A 24,047-nucleotide genomic window follows, 5' to 3' on the forward strand; every position below is an offset into this window, starting at 1 on the left:
TTCACTTTTTTGTTATGAATACTCCATTTGGCATGTTCACGATTACTGTGGTTGGTGGATTCTCTACACTGCGTCTGCCGACTGAAGGTGAATTAAACACTGTACTGGCTCTCTCCATCTTTCTCCCAAGTCTAAACTGGTCATCAATACTTGATGTTTCCTCTGTTAGGATTTCATCCCTGTGTCCATCTTCACTTCCGTGATCTTCATCTACAATCAAGTTGTAAATACAAATAACAATTCTGTTACTCTAACAAGTAATTAAATCCCTTTTTAACAAAAATTTACAATACAAAAATCTGTAAAGATAACAACATGTATTATAAGTCATATATTACATGGGTGGGTTATAAGTTATATATTACATGGGTGGGTAAGACGTTTATGATCATGTTGATTCCAAAATGTACTGATATTTATTACTGTTTGTTTGCTACTAATTTTCCAACTATATGGCAGCAGTCTGTAAATATGTAAGCTTTATGTAAACAGAAAATAACTACTTTTGAAAACAATATGGCAGAGGAAATTGTAAATACAGCCTAAGGTAAAACATGCAAAGAGTTCGGAAGTCATCAAGACGGATTGTAACACTACCAGCCTACAAACAAACATCACCCCAGATAAGTGGCATAAACACTTAAGTAACCTCTTCCACCCTCTAACAGATTGCACACAGTTTGATATACATGTACGAATGTTTCTTGAAAATCATGATGTTGTTAATTGTGAACAATGCAGAGATTGTGACAATATCTTAGATGACAACATCTCAAATGATGACAATTTGAATGCAGATAAGAATCTGAAAAGTGGTAAATCTCTTGGGGCTGATGTTATTCTATATAAAACGTCTTTTCAAAGAGATTCTCAACGCTGGTAATTTTTCAGATTCTTTGAACCTTGGTCTTATTGTTCTGTTACATAAAGCGGGAGATAGAGAGGATCCCAATAACAACTTGATATAATTAGCAAAGAATTCACAAGTATTCTAAATGCACGTATAAAACTTTACACAGGATATAATTTCTGGGTCTCAAGCAGGGTTTAGAGAGACTACAGTACTGTTGACCAAATATTTGTATTAAATTCCATTATCCACAAGTACATAAGGAAAAAGCGTGGAAAATTTATAGTATTTTCGTTGATTATAAAAAAGCTTTTGATATGTTGACAGATACACGCTCCTATATATACCTGTGTAGTAGGCCATTTCTTCCCCGGTCAAAACTTTCCCCGGGCAGAATTTGGCCTAGGCCAAACTTTCCCTGGGGAAGTTTTGTCCTAGGATATTCTTACCCACGGAAGTTTTGTCCTAGGATATTCTTACCCCTGGGAAAGTTTGGGCTAGGCTAAAGCCCCCCCCCCCCCAAGTTTCTCCCTTGTTCAAACTAGGATATTTTGTCCGTAAGGGGGCAGATTCTGGCCCAGCTTGGCCACTGCTTCCCCACCCTTGTTCTTACATCAAAAGGGGGAGATTCTGGCCTAGCTAGAATACTTATTCCCAACCCTTGCTCTTATATCAAAAGGGGGAGATTCTGGCCTAGCTAGGCTATTTCTTCCCCACCCTTGCTTTTATATCAATAGGGGGAGATTCTGGCCTAGCTAGGCTACTTCTTCCCAACCCTTGTTCTTATATCAAAAGGGGGAGACTCTGGCCCAGCTAGGCTACTTCTTCCCCACCCTTGTTCTTATATCAAAAGGGGGATATTCTGGCCTAGCTAGGCTACTTCTTTCCTACCCTTGCCTTTATATCAAAAGGGGAAGAACAAGTTATTATAAACATCAAACCGAAAGTAGTTTTGACTCACACACCAAACAAGGCAGTTTTAGCCGAATATGGGAGATACCTTTTACAAGTAAATTATATGACACAAGTTGTTTCGTTCTGTATGCACCTGCGACCTGACACACGTCACTCGTATGATGTGTTAAAATGTTTAGACGACAATGGAGATAATAACTGGGCTTCGGCAGTACGATCAATATTATTTCAACATGGCTTTGCTTATGTATGGATATATCAAAAAGTTGGAAACTGGGAATTGTTTTTAAATCTTTTCAAACAACGTTGTAAAGACATGTACTACCAAGAATGGACACAAGACAAAAGAAACTCAAAATCATTACATATATATTCTGCCTTTATATCTGATACTGTTCCGGAATTGTACTTGATTCCACTCTCTTCGTTAAATCAGAGCAGAGTCTTAACAAAATTCAGATGCAGCTCCACCAATAGTTTCCTATAGAAGATCTAAAGACAATGACATTAGTGTAGCTATGTGCGATTATTGTAAAAGTGTACTAGAGTGAGTGAGTGAGTTGAGTTTAACGCAGCACTCAGCAATATTCCAGCTATATGGCGGCGGTCTGTAAATAATCGAGTCTGGACCAGACAATCCAGTGATCAACAGCATGAGCATCGATCTGCGCAATTGGGAACCGATGACATGTGTCAACCAAGTCGGCGAGCCTGACCACCCGATCCTGTTAGTCGCCTCTTACGACAAGCATAGTCGAAAAGTGTACTAGAAGATGAGTATGATGTGTAAAAATGTCCTTTTTATGCAGCGATAAGAACTCACTACATACCAAGTACCTATATTATGAACCCAAATAAACAAAAAATTGTACATCTTCTAAATACTAAGAACCATAATATGATACTCCGTCTAGCATTTTTTGTAAACAAAATCATGTCCAGGTGCTCTTAAAAAGTTTAATCTAAGTTGTCATTTTGTACTATTGGCCTCATGGCCACATTTATGAAATAAACCTGTCTGTCTGTAGTTTTGACATAAATTTTGGTAATTTTATTTTGCCAATTGAGTAGAAGTCATTTTATTCTGACATTTTGCAAACAATCTTGGAAATCAGCTTCAGCTACGTGTTCATAATTTTCTTTCATCTTTCCGTTGAATAGTTATCGAATGAAACCTGATTAAGCACAATAAGTACAACTTGATCTTAATCTATCAGATAGACAGCCATGTTAAACCTGATTGGTATGTCTAATATATCTTGTTTAAATGGTTGCAGTTTTCTTAACAATCATGGGAAAATTGAATCGAAATTATGTGTATGTAAATCACCATGAAGCTGATTTCGAACTTTCACTCACTGCACGTCACTGTAATATAAGAGTAATAATTACCATCATATGACATGAGGGGGTCATACTTAGGAGGACCAACTCTCGCTCTTCCTGCAGAGGCCATATTTGTTTTGTGTTCACAAGGTGTACTTCTTTCTCTCCCTGAAACATCCACAATTGACTCGTGTTCAGAAGGTCTATGTCTTTGTCTCACTTCGACAGCCAAACATGAATGACATTTAGGAGGTCTGTCTCTTGGTAATATGAATACACAATGCCATTTAGAAAGTTGTCAATTATCATGCTTGGTATATTTCGGTCTCTTTGGGATAACACTGTCTCAGTAAAGGACAGATTGTAGTACTTTTATTGGGTTAAGTCCCATCTGGGATTTAAACCCGCACCCTCAGAGTCTGGCTCCTAACTGTCAGCACACAAAGTGAGCCGACTAACCCACTCAGCCATCGCGGCTTCCACAATTACACAGGTGGTTGAGTGGGTCAGGTTAGTCAGCTGACAACTATTAGACAACTGTACTTTACTGAGAAAGTGTAATCCCAAATATAACATCTCTTATGTTTACAATACATCATGATATATATACTCGAAGTTAAACCAACATGATTGACATAATTCTCATCAAAAAGAGAGTGATACATAATCCACTAGGTATTAAACCTATTCATAGAATTGCTATTATGATTAATTGTCTGTTCACTTTTATATGTAATTTGATGCTCCCTCTTAAAATGCTGAAAGTCAGGAACCTTGCATCTATATGCAAAATACTTGGGCAGGATTAGGAAAAGATCAAATACAGAGTCAGTGATAATGTTCTCTTTACATCGCATAATAACCAGTTCATGTTATAAGTTCAAGTTATGTATATGAATTCATTCTAAAAGATGGGATATAATTTCTCTATGTTCATTTCATAATGAGTGAGTGATTGAGTTTTAGTTTTATGCTGCTTTAGAAATATTCCAACAATATCACACCAGAAATGGGCTTCATACAATATGCCCATGTGAGGAATTGAACCCAGATCTTCAGCGTGACAAGTGAACACTTAAACCACTAGGATACCCCACCGCCTCCTGTTTCACTATGAGCAGCCTTCCCAATCCTGAACCTTGATAATATACAAGAAGATATTAGTTGTTAATATTCTGTGCAAAATTCTGTACTGGAACCACCTTAACTTTGTTTCTTTTTGCTTAGAAAATAAATGAAGAACCAAATATGTTTGCCCACTTAGACATTGAAACTTCAACATTTAGGATGTTATAACAAACTTTCTTAACAGAGCATATCAACTGTTTCCATGGAGATGCCTCCATGCCATTTGCCATTTCTTTTTGACAATGTTCAAAAGTTTCAAGTATTTTTGAATTGATATTGTAATTCAATAATACTCTTGAAAGGAAGTGTTCAGATTAGACATATTATAATCTCATCATGGTCTATACACTCTCCAAGTTCCTTTACAATACCACAAATTTGTCACACACCTTTATTGAACAAGTTTTTTCTGTAAACAACTTTTTTATCCACTGATATTTTCTGGATGGGCACATGCAGGTAGGCATCCTGAAGGTCGAGACTGGCCAACCAAACCCCGGGCCTAAGCTTGGCTCGTAGCTGTTCCAGGGACACCATGCGGAAGTGAGGCGGTTCCGAAAGATAAAGGTGGTTGAAAACTGCCATGTTGTGAATCATGCGTACTTTCACTGAGTCCTTCTTGGGAACCAGGAAGATGGGTGAGTAGAGTCCCGGGGACTGTTGGGGGTCTAGCACTGTCTCTATAGCTTGTTTGCATAGCAGAGTGTGAATGCTGTCTGCTAGCAGTAACTGTTGGTCTGGAGCATACAAGCGCGACTGGGGCGTTGTAGTCAGAGGCGGCGACACGGCGATTGGCAGCTTGTAACCGGTCTTGAGAATGTTGGTCACAAACGGGTCTTCCAGGATTATCTAGTTGGGCCAGAAGATCCCCAGTCTCCCGCCTACTGGAATAGGACGAACCGGCATGGCTGGGGGCGGGAGGTCACAGTCGTGTTGGGTCAAAACTTCAGCGACCGGAGTAAGGGTGCTTCCCCTACCCCTGCCGGGCGTCGAAGGGGGGGTCCCGGGGACGTTCCTGCTGACGGCACTGAAAAACTGGTTCGGATCTGCCACGGCCACGTCCTTGTAGACGACCTGCCACGAAAGGCCGAGCTCAAGGTTTCGAACGTAGACACAGAAACCTCAGTATTGGTAAGCTCTGCGTGTTCCTTATAAACCTCCGGAATCCTGTCATCAAAGAGGAAATGAGATGCAAAAGGGTCTCTTAACAGCTTCCTTTTAAACTCTTCCTGCCAAGAACAGGGCTCAAGGAATCCCATCCGCCTAACAACTGTCGTCATGGCCAAATCCGTCCGGAGGTGTGCCAGCAAATCATGTAACATCTTACCCTGCCATTGAAACAGGGTGGTAAGATGTTCTAACCTTGATGTGTTGTCTTCCGTCAGATCCCAACCTGCAGCCGAGGTTGTCGAGGCCAACGCTGAAACAGGCTTCAACATCCGCTTGAGCTCTGCATCAATAGCCAACATCTTGGAGTCCTGCACTCGGTAAGATGCCTGTGGGGAACCCGATAAGCGTTTGAGGGATTCATCATGAGCCGCGCCTCAATCAGCGAAATCCAAACTATGTATCTTATAGTCCCCTTTGCGCGACTTAGGCGTCTTAATAGTAGTATTAAGAGACAGTGTAGCAAAGTCAGCGTCCAAAGAAGCCACAGCATCGGCCACCATCAGGTGAGGCGGGAGGAGTAACTCAGGAGAAGACCGAATAGCTCTCGGGTTGGCTGATCCTGAAGAGGGAGAAGGACAATCCGGCAGTCTGTCGGCAATCCATTCGAACACAGCAGAGAGGGGGAGGTAAGTGCCCCCATCATCATCCTCTTGCAACATCGCCTCGTTATAATCGGGAGAAAAGTAGCGTTCCTCAGTGTCCTCCCAGGACATGGTAGGTGTATTAAACCGTTGACCAAAAGCAGCAGGCGTTGGGCGCTCAGATGACAACTGAGAAGCAGCACTAAAAGTAACTGTAGGGGAACGTGGTTCGTCACGGCGAGCGGTGAACAGGAGGTGACCTTGAACGGGACCGACGATATCGCCTCCCACGCATCGGTGACCGTGAACGCCTCTCCCTATCATTGGAATGTCTGGGAGAGGGAGACCTTGATGCAGACCGACGACGGCGATGAGAAAAAGCAGAACTATGACGGGGACTCCTAGACCAATGATGCTGACGAGAAGACCGGGAACGAGATCACCGAGAACGACGGGAGCGTTCGGCGTCCTGACGTCGGGAACGCTCTTCCCATAACTGACGCTGTAATTCCTCCTCTCTAGACACAGTAGCCTTCCTGGGGATACGATAGACTGCAAAAGGCGTCAGCGTTGGCGCTGGCGTCGGCAAGGGCATAGGCGTCGGCAAAGGTGTTGGCATAGGCGCCGGCATCGGGGGAGGCGCTGATTGATGCAATAAGCTAGCAACAGTAGAACAGGTCCACAGGCTCCGGTGCAGGGACAATGCTAGGCAGCGGCGCTGGAACGGTGCTAGCTTGGACACCAACAGCTGCAGGCAAGAGGAGCATCCGAAGCAGCTTCTGTACCTCCGGATGAGACAAGGCGTCCGGCTGAGATAAGTCAACACAGGCGTCAGACGGCGCTTGGCTTCAGGCATCAGCATACGCGGCGCAGGGGTAGTCGGCTTATCTATCAAAGGAGAGGAGTGTCCATGCGGCATTCGAAGAAGAGAAGACCGAGAGTCCACAGAAGAAACAGGAGAAGACATCTTCCTCTTCCATTGCGACAAGCATTTCTTCTTGGCGCTGATGTAAGCCTTGAAAGCTGCGACGCACAGCGGTGTGCAGAAATGAAAACGCTCGGCAAGGGAACAGGCAACTGTAGCTAAGTCTGGGCACCAGGGGTGGGGATCCTTGTGCCATTTGTGCCAAATATTTTGTCATGATTAAAAAGTTTGATTTTGTTGTGTTTTTGCTTTATAAATCAAGCATCCACTCGATTATAATAAGTAGTTTTCTTGTTAAAAATACATTCTTGCAATATATTGTGCATCGCAATATATCGCAGTATGAAAATTCTCTGCTATACCCACCCCAAGTAATCAAACAGGATTTTATATCATTAGCCAGTTTTGTATATTACGTCCAAAACTGAGGAAAGAAAGAGATTTCAAGTCAGTCAAAGGTTTTAGCAAAAAACGCAGTAGCATTCCAGGGATATTATTTGATTCTGTGTACAGGAGAGTATCATACAAAACTCATACACTGTCCTCTATATCTGTTGGCCATAAAAAAAACAGTTCAATCCTCATTAGTGAGGAAAGGAAGAACAAAGAACCTTTTCCAGTTTTTCAGCAATGCAATGAAGCTGGTGAGTAAACAACATCAAGACAGTATGTAGGTCTCCAATTGTGACAATACGTTTAGGCTTATCTCCCTTTGGTAAACATGTGCCTGACAAGTCAAAATGTTTGTGCGACTGGGAGTTCGCTAATCTTAAATGGACGATAAGAGATCTTAAAATAAGGTATCACAAAACTAATACTAATACTGAAGATTAAAATTAAAACAAAAAAAATCACCAATAAACATGTCTTTGGATACCTCTACTTGCAATACTTACTTCTTCCTTTGTGACCCACAGACAGGTGAATCTCATCTTCCTCTTCGTCAGTTCTGGATGAGGTCTCTGACAGGTCTATCGTTTCAGCAGGCTTTTTCTGGGCATTAAGAATATAGATTGATGGCATCATGTCTACCTTCTCATTTCTTAAGTCATCTCTTGAAGTTTGTGTTTCCATCACTTCAATTACTGATTTTGCAGCTTCTTTGGTGGCAGAAGATACAAGCATTGATGTAGGTTGAGTAGAACTTGATACAGTTGTAACTGTGAAATTTCTATTCTGGTCAGTTGAAATACAACCTTTCCTTATGTCTCTTCTTGGGATTGCTTGTAGTGTCATCACTCCACCTGCCAGTCCACCGAACTTCTGGGTTATGTCTATCTTCTCACTTCCTATTCCACTTTCTGCAGTAATATCTAGTTCCATCGCTTCAGCTAATGGTTTGGCAAACTGTTTATGGGAAGTAGAAATAAAACTGAATCCCTGACGATTACCTGGTTGCCTCACACCAGGCGCTGGTCCGTCTTCTCTTTTACGAGCACACAGAATAAAACGTGATGAAGTCACTTGAGGATTCTCTCCGTCTAATCCCTGACTATTACATGGTTGCCTCACTCCTGGTGCTGGTTCAGCTAACTTTTTCTGTGCGCACAGAATAAAACGTGATGAATGGACTGCAGCCTCCTCTAGGGCACTCATTTTCTTCCTGTCATCCTCTATGGCGGGTTGATCATCTTTATCTATGTATTAACAAAACATAAATGACATGGTAATAACAAATAGACTTATCATTACATTTAAAGTGGCTTCTACTGTGCTGTTGGGTCTGCAGGGTGATTGTGCTCACTACCGATCGTCGGTTCTCCATCTAAAATTAACAAGAAGACAAAGTCATCAATATACTCTTCATGATTATGTCTACGAATTATGAATTTATATCAAACATTTAGGGGTGTACATAGAAAGTGAAGGAGAGTATTGAAAGAGCTTTTAAAGTTCTGCCCCAGGAAGGAGCACTATCACCAGCTCTCAGTCTATGTCAAACTTGTTGCCACGGAAACGAAAAAATACTTTTTATTCAGAATTAAGCAAAACTACCAAAAGGCACCAGTACACCACCAGATCTATCTATGTGCCAAGTTTGGTGAAGAAATAGTGAATGATTTTAGAGTTCAGCTCCGAAAGAGAACAACCACCAATTCTGTGGCTTTAGTCAACTTGTTGCAACGGAAACGCCAAAAATATTTTTTATTCAGAATTCCAAAACTACCCAAAGGCATCAGTACACCACCAGATCTTATCTTATGTGCCAAGTTTGGTGAAGAAATAGTGAACGGTTTTAGAGTTCACCTCCGAAAAGAGCACAACCACCAATTTCAGGCTAAGTCAAACTTTGTTGCCATGGAAATGCCAAAATATTTTATTCAGAACTACAAAACTACCTAAAGGCACCAGTGTATTCACCAGATCTATCTATGTGCCAAGCTTGCGAAGAAAAAGTGAACGGTTTTAGAGTTCTGTTCGAAAAAACACACAAAATGTGCACGGACGACGGATTCGGACCATTTTAATAATACCCCTGCAAACGCCTGCTACGGGTGATAATTACATATTATGTAAATATTATTAATAAAAGACATAATTAAGGTAATTAATATGAATATTTTATATGTTTATAATTATGTGAAAAGTGTATACAGCATTGTAACCTTAATTCATGGATAACCTTGATTCGTGGATCGCGGTAATTATCATGCCAGCTTGTCAATTAAGTCTCATATGACGTCATGAAGCGGTACTGTTGATGTACATACAATGCCATGCCTCGCTGACAAAAAAATTCCGAATCTCTGCATTACGCTAAATCTAATTGTCCAGCACGGAGATAAATAGCCCCAGATCAATAATGCCAATATTACCAAATTTTATTTTTACAAAATGTCAAGTAAAAAAGATACCGTTAGCTCAAACTTTCTCACTTCTCGTTGTCTGCTTTCCTTCGTGTCAATACTTACTGCAGTGGGGGCTAGAATGCAATTTACCGGTGCAGCCTCTCACTGCTCGCTGAGGGCAATTATCGCCAGCTTGTCTCGTAATTACTCTGTCTCCCTCTGCATCTTTAGAGTCAAACAACCTTTACGATCCTTAGGGTTAGGGTATGGCACCCTTCACAATCCTTAGGGTTAGGGTTTAGGGTAGGCACCCTCACGCATCCTTAGGGGTTAGGCACCCTTTACTTCATCCTTAGGGATAGGCACCCTTTACGCATCTTTAGGGTTAGGTTGCTGGTTAGGGGAACCTTTAATTTTATCCTCAGGGTTTAGGGTTAGCACCCTTCCTCGAATCCCTTAGGGTTAGGGTTTAGGTAAGAGTATGACACCTGTCCCGATCCTTAGGGTTAGTGTTGGGAGAGGGGTAGGTTAGGGACCCTTTCCGATTCTTATTTAGGGTTTGACTTTACCGGTTTGTTTTCATAGAGTTACTAAAATCAAAACTACTACTGAAATGATAAAATATATTTTTGTAACCTTTTACTATGTATATGGCCAATAGGATTTTGCATGACATAGCGCTATAACATAACAAGATTTCTCGTGGCAGTGGAGTGTCAATATAATACTACTTACAATATTATTGTTACTTGACCACAACCGCAAGCTTCCGAGGAAGAAATCGTTATGTTACAAAGTTGTGTCATGGAAAATCTTTATGGTCATCAATCCCATATGCATATTTTACTACAACTAATAAGTAGTTTTTGATTTTTAACTTCCATTGAAGGCGATCTGAACCTAAAGTACATTTATACGAAGTTAGGGGTCCTGTGGAAATCTGTGCATGGGGACACCATCAGCCGACCCTAGGAGCAATTGGCGACAAAGCAACTTATTGACATGTCAAAATGCGTTGATGTCGAGGAAATCATCAAAATGATGGCGTGCTACACATTTTCTATACAACTAACTGTAAATGCGTTTCACTCATATGATGTACTGCAGTGGTCTGGCGACAGGATGCGTAAACCTGTCTGTCATGGTTTAGTTGGTGAGAGGAAGCAGGTGACTTTTTGGCCACTTTTGGCCACTTTTAATCGCTTCGGTGATTAATTAACCACAAGTTTTTTAAAGAAAAATTTGGTGTTCCGCATAAGACTAACCACAAATCTTTCATATGTAATCATTAAAAGAGTAACAAAAAACAAAGTTTATTGGTTCTTTAACACTTCCACAGAGTGCTATAAATTCAGTGTCATCAGCATGCGGAAAAATTACATATTTTCTTTCATTTATTTGTAAGCCCTATTTTTTTATTCTTTTACAACCAACCAAGCAAGAATTTCAACACACAGTATGACAGTGTATGGAGATAATGAATACAACCCAAAAAAGGACAGTTTGCCATTAGTAATTATGTCAAAGGCTTTAACAAACACAGCACATGTTAGCATTCCTGGGTTATTATTTGATTCTGTGTACAGGAGGGTTCAGAGGGTACAAAACACGATTCATACATTGTCTTCTACATCTGTTAGCCGAAAAAACAGGTTGATCAGTATTAGTGACAAATGGAAGAACCATTTTCAGTCTTTCAGCAATGCAAGAAGAAGCAAGTGTGTAATCAACATTAAGAAGGGATATACACAAATGGCAATACACTTCCTAACACCAACAAGTCACCTGCAGCCCCTAGGCGCTGGGATTATCCAATCATTCAAGGCATATTACAGGAGACATCAGCTCACTCAGCTTGTTGACTGCATAGAAAAGGGCCTACCTCAAAGGTCCTCTCACTATCCTAACTGGTTATAATGATTGCCTGACAAAAGACCCGCAGGACCGAAGCCCCTCGGACAAAAGCACTTTTGGGCAAAAGCTCCAGACATCTCAGACAAAAGCCCCATATGATAATTTATATGACTGCAATGCGTTGGGTAGAATCTGACCAGGTTTACCATTGGAAGTTAAAGCTTGTTCCTTGAGTTTGGTGCGGAACTTCACTGCTTCTACTGCTGTTGGGTCTGCAGGGTGATTGTGCTCACTTATCAGCCGTGGGTTCTCCATCTAAAAATTAACAAGAAGACAAAGTCATCAAAATACTCTTCATGATTATGTCTACGAGTTATGATTATGTCAAATATTTAGGTGTGTACATAGAAAAGTGGAAGGAGAGTATTGAAAGGTTTTTAAAGTTCTGCTTCAGAAAGGAGCACTATCACCAATTTCAGTCTATGTCAAACTTGTTGCCACGGAAACGCCAAAAATATTTTATTCAGAATTCCAAAACTACCAAAAGGCACCAGTACACCACCAGATCTATCTATGTGCCAAGTTTGGTGAAGAAATAGTGAATGATTTTAGAGTTCAGCTCCGGAAAAGAGAACAACCACCAATTTCAGGCTTAGTCAACTTGTTGCAACGGAAACGCCAAAAATATTTTATTCAGAATTCCAAAACTACCCAAAGGCATCAGTACACCACCAGATCTATCTATGTGCCAAGTTTGGTGAAGAAATAGTGAACGGTTTTAGAGTTCTGCTCCGGAAAAGAGCACAACCACCAATTTCAGGCTAAGTCAAACTTGTTGCCATGGAAATGCCAAAAATATTTTATTCAGAATTCCAAAACTACCTAAAGGCACCAGTACACCACCAGATCTATCTATGTGCCAAGTTTGGTGAAGAAAAAGTGAACGGTTTTAGAGTTCTGCTCCGGAAAACACAAATGTGTACGGACGGACGGACGGACCATTTTAATACCCCCTGCAAAACGCGTTGCGGGGATAATTACATATTATATCAATATTATTAATAAAAGACATAATTAAGGTCATTAATATGAATATTTTATATGTTTATAATTATGTGAAAAGTGTATACAGCATTGTAACCTTAATTCATGGATAACCTTGATTCGTGGATCGCGGTAATTATCATGCCAGCTCGTCAATTAAGTCTCATATGACGTCATGACTGACTGACTCAGTTTAGTTTTACGCCGCTTTTAGCAATATTCCAGCAATATACAAGCAGGGGGACACCAGAAATGGGCTTAACACATTGTGCCCATGGGAATTCGAACCGGGTCTTCTCAGCGCTTTAACCACTAGGCTACCCGCTATGGCGTCATAGCGGTACTGTTGATGTACATACAATGCCATGCCGAGACAAAAAAAAATCCGAATCTCTGCATTACGATAAATCCAGATCATTGAGATAAATGCCAGATATTACCACTATTACCAAATTTTATTTTTACAAAATGTCAAGTAAAAAAGATACCGTTAGCTCAAACTTTCTCACTTCTCGTTGTCTGCTTTCCTTCGTGTCAATACTTACTGCAGTGGGGGCTAGAATGCAATTTACCGGGCACAGCCCTCACTGCTCGCTGAGGGGCAATTATCGCCAGTGCTGTCTCGTAATTACTCTGTCTCCCTTCTTTTGCATCTATAGAGTCAAACAACCCTTTCCAATCCTTAGGGTTAGGGTATGGCACCCTTCATGATCCCAGGGTTAGGGTTTAGGGGTAGGCACCCTTTACGATCCTTAGGGTTAGGCACCCTTTACGATCCTTAGGGTTAGGCACCCTTGACGATCCTTAGGGTTAGGGTTAGGGAACCTTTACGATCCTCAGGGTTTAGGGTTAGCACCCTTTCCGATCCTTAGGGTTAGGGTTTTGGGTAAGAGTATGACACTCTGTCCGATCCTTAGGGTTAGAGTTGGGAGAGGGGTAGGGTTAGGGACCCTTTCCAACTCTTATTTAGGGTTTGACTTTACCTTAGGGCAGTATGATCCTATCATATCCAATTGAAACACATTTCAATCCATCAGGTACTCGTCAGTCTAAGAAATAATGGCGCGAAAAAAAATGAATGGGGAGGGTGTGGCACAGTACAGCGGAAGCGCGAGAAATGTTACAAACCATTGCGCGTGCACAGTGGTTTGTTTTCATTTCCAGCACTTCCGCCTCACTTCTGTGCAAATGACCCGTTAAACGAGCACACATTAACTGTGATGGTGCTCGTGTTCCGAGGTACCGCGTCCGTACAGCGTCCGCCAATTACGTCACTTATTAACAAAGTCAGTAATCTGCCGAAGTGCAGTACCCCCCGCAGTGGGGTATTAGGTAACCGACTATGTAATCCATGAAACAAGGTGACGTCAAATTTTGTGGCCACACTAATAGGTGATGATTGCAAATGGCTTCTGTAAACAAACGTTCCATTCATGAGTGGAATATTAGGCATTTTCAATTTGCTGAATCAATGAATAAAATAATCAGTGCGTATACAATATAAAATCATGCATTTAAAAAAGGAATTTTGCCGCACTTCCCTTATATCCACGAATCAAGGCTACGCGAGTGTAGATATTTTAAAGTTAACCTTGCGTAATCGATATTCGCGCACCTAACACGTTTTCGGCGCGGCATGCCAAATTAACAAGCCACTGAAAATCAACAATTATACAAACCTTTATAAAATGTTTATAAAAACATAAGTTTCAGCCTTTGACACTTCGCTATCGTAGCGGGACGAAGCCATCATGCCCACTACGGTATCAAGGTCAGTTGTGCACTACGTCATCAATATTCCTGATAGCTAAAATCCGGACTAACAGAATGGCTAATAGTTAATGTCAGCAGCTGATAACGATGTAACATTGAAGTTCATGTCTCACAATGCTGATAAGAAAGTTTTGTCAAGAAATGTTCAAAATTTGTCTACTTTTATCTATCTAACAATAATAATAAACAAAACACTTTTAAACAAGTAAAAGTTCCTGTAATCTTGAACGAAAGTTAAAAAACATTCTTCATCACTTCGGAGACATTTACTGAATAAACACAACATAGTTTCGTAATTCATTAATTATAACTATTTGATTTCATCTTACAAAGTCGTCATAATTGCTTTTCTTGGTAACTTTTCATGAAAATTTGTTGTAAAGTTATAAGGGATGTGTCTGAAAGGGGTTTCCATACTTCTTTTTCCTGGGCCACACCCCACCTACTGGGGTCATGACCTTTTAGCGTTACCAGTTACCAATGCAGATGACCGGTAGTAGTATAAACAATAGGGGTACGAGATATTTATCAAATAAAGTTTTTATCAGGCCCTTATCTCTTTCCGCTAGTGTGCATACCACATTTTGTTCGCCCCCAAAACTTCCTGGTAACTATGACTGCAAACCAACACTTTCCTGGTCACGTGACACTATTGTGATCACTCAACAGGGAGGTAAGTGTTAAATATTTTGAATCGCTACTTCTTGGGTGGGGGTAACATTGTGTCGTGAGGTATGATCAATAATTCCTCTCTGACGAAAACCTCTCGGAGGCCCATCTTTCAAACAGTACAAGTTCGGTTCGTCGGCTTTCATGTCCACTTTATCTATGTTGTAAGTTTTGACTGACCATGTCGGGTCGGTGGCTCGTTTCGAGTGTCTCCTTCGAGTTCTCCCGGCTGGTAGAGGTACCTCACGAGAACCCAGTTGGGTATTTGTTTCTCTTTTTTCACGACATGCGATGGTGCAGCTGCTTCAGCGTTCACTGATTTCAATTTAATAGCGTCTTTTTATCGGTGAGACGAGTGATTTCGTGATTGATAGCCGACACCACTTGAAGTGACATTATATATACCGTATATTACCGTAGATAAGCCGACCCCATAGCTTGACCCTTGAAATGAGTGTCAAAATGGTATGTTTCGTACATAAGCCGACCCCCCCGCGATGAGTCGCGGCCAACTCACACCACTAGACATCTGGCAGTCGGATGTAAAACGTACACAAGCCGACCCCACGCTATGGCCAACTCACACCACAAGACATCTGGCAGTTGGATGTAAAACGTAAGTATGTTTAGTGAAAATAGTATCTAATAAAGATCATACTGACCATTATTCTAGAAACCTGTGTTTGTTTTCTTTCTTATAATCCCAACGATCACTGTTTGTATGCATCAACAACAAGACGCCATTTTGTGAAGTCGGTGCATGTAGAAATATGAACCCATGAGAAAAAGTACCCACAGTAAATAAAACTGAAGTCATTTTTCATTCAAAACACTATATTACACAATAAGTCGACAATAATACAGAATGAATACAGTGATGAAAATAATTTGTACATTCATTGAACATTCACATCTACCGGTAATTTATATATCGTCCGCTGTGAAACCATCGAACTCTGTGTTACTGTCTTCTCCAGCCAGTGCCTGCCAGGTCAATTCATCTGTGTTGTCATCATAATAGTCATCTAAGTTTTCACATCCAAGGACGTCATCTTCATCAGCTCTAGGATCATTGGTGATAAAATCTTCAAACAGGGCCTCGTCCTCTGATCCATCCATTGCATTCGAAATGCCACACTTTAGGAATGATTTTTGAACCATGTCCTTTGGGATCTCATCCCAGGATTCCTTCACCCATTTGGCAACTTCAGGGAGAGGCGCTCTCCTCATGGCGTTTGATTTCATGAAGGTATGATCCCCATCCATCATCCATTCAGCCCACTTCTTGCGAATGTTCATCTTAAAGGGTTTATCGAGTGAAACGTCTAGTGGCTGTAAGAGAAACGTGCAGCCGCCAGGTATAACGGCCTGGTGTGTTTTATTGTCTACCAATCTCTTTTTCACAGACGCGCACAAATGGGCCCGGAACATGTCCCATACCAGGAGCAACTTGCATCCTCTGAGGCTACCTGGTCTTGCACACCACACATCCTCGATCCATCTGTTAACCAACGCCTCATCCATCCATCCCTTGGGATCTACGGCCACAATAACCCCGGTCGGGAATCTGTCCTTTCGGCATTGTTTTCCTTTTGAATACTATCATGGGTTTAAGTTTGGTGCCATCCGCCATACATGCCAGCACTACCGTAAAATGTTGCTTTTCATTTCCAGTAGTTTTCACAGAAATTGTCTTTGATCCTTTCACATCCACGGTCTTATAGCCTGGCATATCAAAGTTCAGCGGCGTTTCGTCCATGTTTCCAATTTGTGATAGATCGTAGTTGATCGCCTTCCGTTCTTTAATCACGAATGCGTGGAATAAATCCACCTTAGTATTCACCTGATCCGGAAGTTTCTGGGCAATATGTGTCCTCTGCCTTAGTACCAGATTTCTCCTGTTCATGAAATGTGAACACCATGTTGAAGACGCTTTAAATGGCGAAGGCAAACTGCATCTCATTTAATAGTGCCTTTTCTTTTCTCCAGTTGCTCACTTGCTTCTCATTATTGTCAAATTCTCGTGCAGCAGCACTGTTGTTGGTTGTCTATCTCGCTTGTCGCTTATCATCCACCACCAATATTTGTTTGAGCAGTTCCTTGCACTCCATTTTATAATGTAACAAACGATTTTTAATTCTAATAAAATAATATCCAATGCACGTGAAACAGCGAGATGAGAATTTCCAAAGTCGACATTTAATCTCAAACTATAAACTTTCATTTGCTAAGAATTTGCTAGAATTTGCTGAACTAAAACACTTGACAAAAAAACACGGGTTGGCCGGTTTTCAACACGAGTTTGGCGTGTTTCGTTTCAGCGAGCTGTTTTTTCACTTGTTCCCGTTCTAGTTTGCTAGGAATCACGTCGTTTTCTCTCAAGCATTCCTCGAACGAATCCCTGTCCTTGCAGTGAAATAAGGCTACCCATCGCGTCTGTTCCCTGAGGTTTTCCAACAATGAGTTGAATTTCTGCGTTAGCACCCAAACGCTGCGTTTTGCGTGTCGGCCAGAAAACGCTAAATACGACAGCATGTCTCTTTTTTTTGTGATCTCTTTATTAGCGCTGCAGTCGTCCAGGATGAACAGCGTCAACTCCCCTTTAAATTTGTTGTGATAAGCTTTCAAGAAATCCTGCAGACGTGTCCCCGGATCGACTTTGTGCACGTCCGGGTCTGTCATCACCCAAGATCTCTCTGTGTACATTTTGTTGATGTGTAAAGTAAGGCAAATAATAACGATGTTATCGAACACGTCCCCGATAGTATCCTTCCAGAATGTTCAACACAAAAACGGTCTTCCAACAGCCCGTCTGACCAGGCACGACAGCGCAGATCTTGAGGCAAATCAATAGATGGCTTGCACGAATCTTCCATTGTGTATATTAAGTTGCACGTCCATAATCACGTACAAATATATTGTTTGATTTGCCTTTGTTTGGGGATTTTTTGGTGATTTGGATGGTTATCCCCTCGCTGCCGTTGTCGACGCGGCGTCCGCTGCCATGCAACCAATCATCGTCCGTGGATCGTATGTCCAACCACAGCGCATACTTGGTGGTCAGGTAATCCCCAATCTGCACGGGTTCTTTCACGTTGGGTTGGTTTTTCATCTCATCCCACTGCTGGTGTGCCCTCATACCTTGGCTGAACAGTTGGTTGGACACGCCCTCGATGTTTACTTCCACTTTCGTGATTTCGGGGTTGAAAAACCTTTCGCCGTCTATTCGAAACGGTTCGTAATCCTCCACAGGAACGATCAAGATGCCTTTCATCGATCGCGCCGGCACGTTCAATTTGATTATCTACAGCGTGTCGCTCGTCCTGTACGATCGTTCGGTGCCGCAGGACTCGGGCGTACAGGATGGACAGCTTTCCCGAGTACTGGTTTTGAACCTGTCGGGCCAGCTCCGGGCTCGTTACCATGTTGAACTCCAGCGAGATGTTGTCGATGGCGTAACTACCAGCATCCCCGTTTGGCGTACGCACGACTTTGCTGTAGTTGTTAAACGTGAGTTCGTATTCCAACCGATCGCCCAGCGCGGCCTGGTAAAACGGTGCATGTCCCGTGAGCAACTTGAAGTCGAGCGGCACGCAAAACCGGTTCCCATACTCTTCGGCGATGGCTTTTTCGTCGCCAGGATTTTGTTGAGCTGATCTTGCGTGAAGACGTACCCGACGCTCATCCGAGTCGATTTACTGATACCTTGATACACATCATTATAACGTTCACCCTGGCTTTTCCATAGATCTATATAACAGTAAAACACATCGCTGTCGTCTATACTCAACACCTCGTTGCCGCTGATTTTGATGGTGGTTTTCTTGATGATGGTACGGCCGATATTCCACACGAGTTCACGTTTGTCGTTGTCGGAAGTCAATGCCATGTTAAACGCCAGTCCGAACCGTGACGGGAACGATAAGGTCATTCTCGCCCAGGTTGGGGAATCGAACCAACAGCGTTTGGTTTTGGTTTTGGTTTGGTTTTTGCTCGGATTATTGGTGATAGCCACAGACTGACGCTTTGACACCAAGAGGCTCTCTTAATCTTCTAAAAGGATCTAGCTTTTTTTCCGTATTGTGACATTATATATTTATATAAATATATACATTTAATATAATTAATATAAGGGACAATATCGAAATGACCGATTTCACAGACCCTCAGCTGGACACCTCGTTCATGGGCAATACCGTTAGCAACAAACTTTTAAAGCAGACCGTAAATATATATCACAATGCATTGAGACGAGATAAGAATTACGCGAACCGTTGGGACGAGACTATTCCAAATTTGAAATTGGCAACAACAGGGCGCTGCAATTGAGAGGTCGATCTCACGAGAAATCCACTCGCCTTGTTGACACTCGCCAATCGCTGTTGGGGGAATCAACTGATCCGCAACGAATTAAACATGCGAAATTACAGTGGCGCACAGCCCAAATTTTTTCACAGAAGGTCGTTCAAGATCTGCAAAAGACTCGAACTGAACTCGGTGCCATGGAGCTTCTGCGCGTCCTAAGCAGTCCCTTTACCCACGATGCCGGAACGCGTTTTCGCCTGAGCGCCGAGCACGGCCCACATGTACGTTCGAATAGAATTGTTCAATCTGATGACACCAGCACAAGTAAACCCTTTCGAAGTGTCCAGCATGACCATTTTCCAATCGTCCGCGGGTCTCTGCTCAAACCTCCAAACGCGGTAATCCTTGCTGTCGTCGAAAGGCATGTAATCGTCGTTCGTCTTGACGTAATGATACGACTTGTAACCCCAATCTTTCACTAGCTGTTTGCTGGCTTTCGCTAGAGGCATGTTGTGAACGATGGGAATGCCAAAACCGTGGTTCCCACCCGGCAAATGCCACTCCGTCTTCGGATGGATTTCGAATTCGTTGCAAATTCGTCGATCATACGGATTGTTTACTGCATCCCACCCTTTGTCCTGTGGAAGCGGAGCGCTGATTTCTTTGACGATACGTCTTATCTGAAAGTACACGTGAAACATAAACACAGCCCGACCCAGCGGGCCACGCCGAGTGTCGCTCAACGCCAAGCCACACCTAGCTGTAGAGCACCACACGGCGAAATTGAATTGATTTTGCCAGGAACCGTCAATGAAACCCTGTAATTTTTAAACACATCAATAAACTGTGCTCTGAAATGTAAACCGCATCGACCACGGTCTTCATGTGCGTGAAATCTATATCCATTTTAGGGTAAAACACTCCCGGTTTCTACATTTTAAAATTATTATATAATGGGTATATATACTTTAATATGTATGTGACACTTCCAGAAATAATGAGTGGTGAGTCCGTTTAACTGATGCACGTGATCGATAACACGTCAGGTCAACTCGAAGTCGCACTCTGCGATATCACCTACTGCCCGCAATGGACCAACATCAACAGCAGCAACAACAACATAACCACATAACCGTCGGCTACTACAGTGTGTGCTCGCTCAGCAATGAACACTTCGAACCCGTGGGAGTCGAACTCAAAATTAACGACTCGAACGTCACGGTCGTGTTAACTAACAACGGAAGAAACGTCTTGAGACTCAGCCGGCCGTTGGCGAGAACACTTGGGTTGCCGTCGAGCAAAATACCCCCGACAAACACCGTCACAGGCATGGGATTACCCGACCTAGTTCCATACCGCGAACTGTGCATTCATCTCGACCAGCTGAGCACTACAGACAACATTCAAGGTGAATGCCCTTCTACGCTGTTGAGAGCAGTACCAGTGAAAACGGAAAAGTACAATGACGGCAGAACCGAATCGTGTTCGTCACGGCAGTACAAGAAATTAACACAAGGTACCATCTCTGAATTAAAAATGTGTATTTTAGATATTAAAAAACATCCTATTAATATAGGGTACCTCAGCATAACGCTGCACATACAATAATGACTAGAGCCCATGGTCCAGGAACGCGATTAAGAAAATGTGCCAACCTAGCGATCTCCGACCTCGGGGACACTGGTGGATTTGACGAACCAGGAATAGACGGTAAACTGTACGCCTTGCAACTGAAAAATAACATTTACAAACGCGCTGAAGTCCCCGCCGGTGGATCCGACAGTAACTTAACTGATATCGTCAATACCGCAGGAGCGAACAGCAACACTCGGTATGGTCTAGTCCGCAACGACGAGGACGAATGGACATTATACCCAGCGTTCGGTGGCAAACTGTTCGACCTAGACGACGTCGCTGTTACAGGTCATTGGCTCCCTCTCTCTGCAAGCAGTTTGCGTTCTGCTGTATATTTTGACAGATTCTTTAATACAAATGCATAAAATCGGTGATTTACAATGTGATTAGGTTGTCTGACAAAAACATCCACTTGCACAGTTTGAGATCGATTGGGTCATTGGATGAAGAGATATTTACAAAAAAAGCCTCGAGGGGGGCTGTATTTTGGACCAAGATGTGCCTATTGATGTCTCAGGGATTTTCTTGCATAAAAATCTAAGCCTTATAAGCCTCAAATACATTGATAAGAAATTAACGAAACCAATTAAATTTTATCTTATTATATATAATACACACACAGGATGGGACTGTACCCAGTCGTAGAAGTAGCAAAAACACTGGAAACTGTAGACGGATTTCGTTTGAGACAGTTATGTGAGATAAAACGTCAACTAGAACAAGATCGCGACATACGGAAAGCATTATGTAAGAAATACCATAGAGCTTTCAATTTCGTGGATGGGGTTGATACCTCCCTTATGGCAGCCAGTATGGGATTAGGTGCGGTAGGTGTCGGGTTATTGTCCACCATCGTAGCCACACCTATAGTGCTAGGCATTGAAATAACAGCTGGGGTGTCAGGGTTGGTGGGATTGGTGCTTAAGTTTGTATCTCGCAAATTACATCGTAAAGCATTGAAACACGACGAAATTAGAATTCTAGCCGAAGCAAAGTTAAACACAATAGCCGATCATATTTCAACGGCACTCACGGAGTAAAATCTCAGAGGATGAGTTTCGTTTGGTACTCTCTGAACTCACAAAATATCACAAAATGAAACAAGAATTTGGAACAAGTCTCGTAACAGCACTGCCATCAGCGAAGACGAGAACAAGGGATACAACAAGCCCAACAAGCTTTCATTACGAAAACCAAAGAAATCATAGGAGATTCACATTAAATTATTTCGCTGTGATCAACATTATATAGGTTGATATGAAACAACATAGCCGAGTGATCACAATAGTGTCACATGACGAGGAAAGTGTTGGTTTGCGGTCATAGTGACCAGGAAGTTTTGGGGGCGAACAAAAAGTGGTATGCACACTAGCGGAAAGAGATAAGGGCCTGATAAAAGCTTTATTTAATAAATAAAGCTTTACAGTAGCTTTTGTCAGACTTTATCTCGTACCCCTAGTATATATACTACTCCGGTAGATGGGTGCTGTCATGAACGAAAACTATTTTTAGGGCTCATTTTCGTCTCGATGATTTTGCATTAGTGCAGAAGCATTAAAACATGTTAGCTAGAAAACTTTTGATAAAAAACTCATTTGAAGCTTTTGATTTCCAAATTGTGACAGTAGGAATACGAAGACGACTTCATGTTTACATACACAAACTCTGACATGACTTGATGTGTAGCGACTGCATGAACCCGGAAATGATAGGTGCACGAAAATAGATGTCCTCAAATTTACATTACAAGTGAGTCTGGTAATTCCGAGCGTCCGGCAATTCTGCGCAGCTGCAATAGCGTACTTCCGTATCGAAGGTAAACATCGTCTGCTACCACATTTACGCTTGAAATCGGGACATTTCTACAAGGGACTGGCTTTCAATCACTAAAGATAAGTAATTAACAGTAATTGACAGATAAATTGACAGTTTTATGAAAATTCGTTTTCTTTAGACTTTTAAACATTTTTCTTCATTATTCATAATTGGGTTTAATATGAAACACTCTTCCTTACATTGATGAAGTGATTTTGGAAAATAATGTGGCCCTAATAATGCAACGTTAAAATCTTATAGTTGTGAATAAAACTTATATTTCTAGGTAAATGTGATGCATACCAGTATGTTTAGTCACAAAAAATAAGAGACGTTAGTTGCAGTGTTGCGATCGATGTGCTTAGGTGCGCGGAATTACCGGACGGCATTGTACGCCAGGATCACAGGCCCCCACAGCGGGTCAGAAAATCAATAAACTAGGCCCCGGTTTAGTATCAACACCCTACTATATGTATTATATAGAAGGGGGTGTTGATACCGGGGCCTAGTTTATCGATTTTCTGACCCGCAGTGGGGGCCTGTGGCCAGGATATTTAGATACAGAAACTTACCTCCAATGTGGTTCTAAGCTTTCCATTACAGCGAAATGCTGTCCTCCCTGAACACTCCCATATAATGGAAACATTATTTGCAATCTTCTTAGTGTACATAAAGCCATCAAGGCTAAGTTTAACACGACCTCTGTTACTTTTTAGAAATTCCATTTTCACTGGTGGTCAATTTTCAGCAACATATTTTATAGATACTGTTGAGTTTACAGTCTTGACATTGAGCAGATCATTACTGGCGACATCAGCTCAAACACCTTGTTTATTGCATAGAAAATGCCGTACCTCACGCGGCCTCTTAACTATCCTTCCTGGTTATAATGCCATATCGTTGGTTTCACCAAAGAAATATATAAAGCATAAGACCAAACCGGAAATACACCATTCACTCTCCTACCCAGAGTTCCATGAGGCCAGCCAGCACAGCATAAGCTGGTTCCCGGCTCCCTTTGCGCGCGCTAACGTTCGACAAAGCTAGACGGGGCCCAGCTTAGAAGTGTCGCATATCGCTTTGGCGAATTTTAGCGATATGCGAGACGGGGCCCAAGTGCTGTCGAAGTGCTGTTGTAAATCTTGTACTTTCCCCACAACTAACAAAAGCAGTTATCGCCCCTTCTGAATTGTTCATGTTATTCACCAATATGTGACATAAATATGGTAATAAAACTATTGTCTTTCAAACTTTGAAATATTGAACAA

At 42.0% G+C, this 24,047-nt stretch overlaps 1 protein-coding gene across 1 annotated transcript; it reads right to left on the reverse strand.

The window, feature by feature from the left end:
- Position 1: 1 nt before the first annotated feature.
- Positions 2-23,756, reverse strand: LOC124278121. Its single transcript, XM_046713891.1, has 5 exons — positions 23,352-23,756; positions 11,745-11,853; positions 7,792-8,532; positions 3,158-3,259; positions 2-210 (listed from the first exon to the last, which is right to left on the reverse strand). The coding sequence occupies exons 1-5, from the start codon at positions 23,502-23,504 to the stop codon at positions 2-4; spliced, it is 1,314 nt and encodes a 437-aa protein (XP_046569847.1). The 5' UTR covers positions 23,505-23,756.
- Between the last annotated feature and the right edge of the window lie 291 nt (positions 23,757-24,047).

Source organism: Haliotis rubra, unplaced genomic scaffold (assembly GCF_003918875.1).
Source record: "Haliotis rubra isolate DU_JTF1 unplaced genomic scaffold, ASM391887v1 Scf1, whole genome shotgun sequence".
Lineage (NCBI taxonomy): Eukaryota > Metazoa > Mollusca > Gastropoda > Lepetellida > Haliotidae > Haliotis > Haliotis rubra.

Coding starts and splice junctions, on each gene's coding strand:
- LOC124278121 (XM_046713891.1), bottom strand. CDS start 23,504: ATGGAATTTCTAAAAAGTAACAGAGGTCGTGTTAAACTTAGCCTTGAT. Junction 11,854..23,351: donor AGCTTAGAACCACATTGGAG/GTAAGTTTCTGT, acceptor GTTAATTTTTAG/ATGGAGAACCCACGGCTGAT. Junction 3,260..7,791: donor TGTGGGTCACAAAGGAAGAA/GTAAGTATTGCA, acceptor TGGATGTTTCAG/GGAGAGAAAGAAGTACACCT.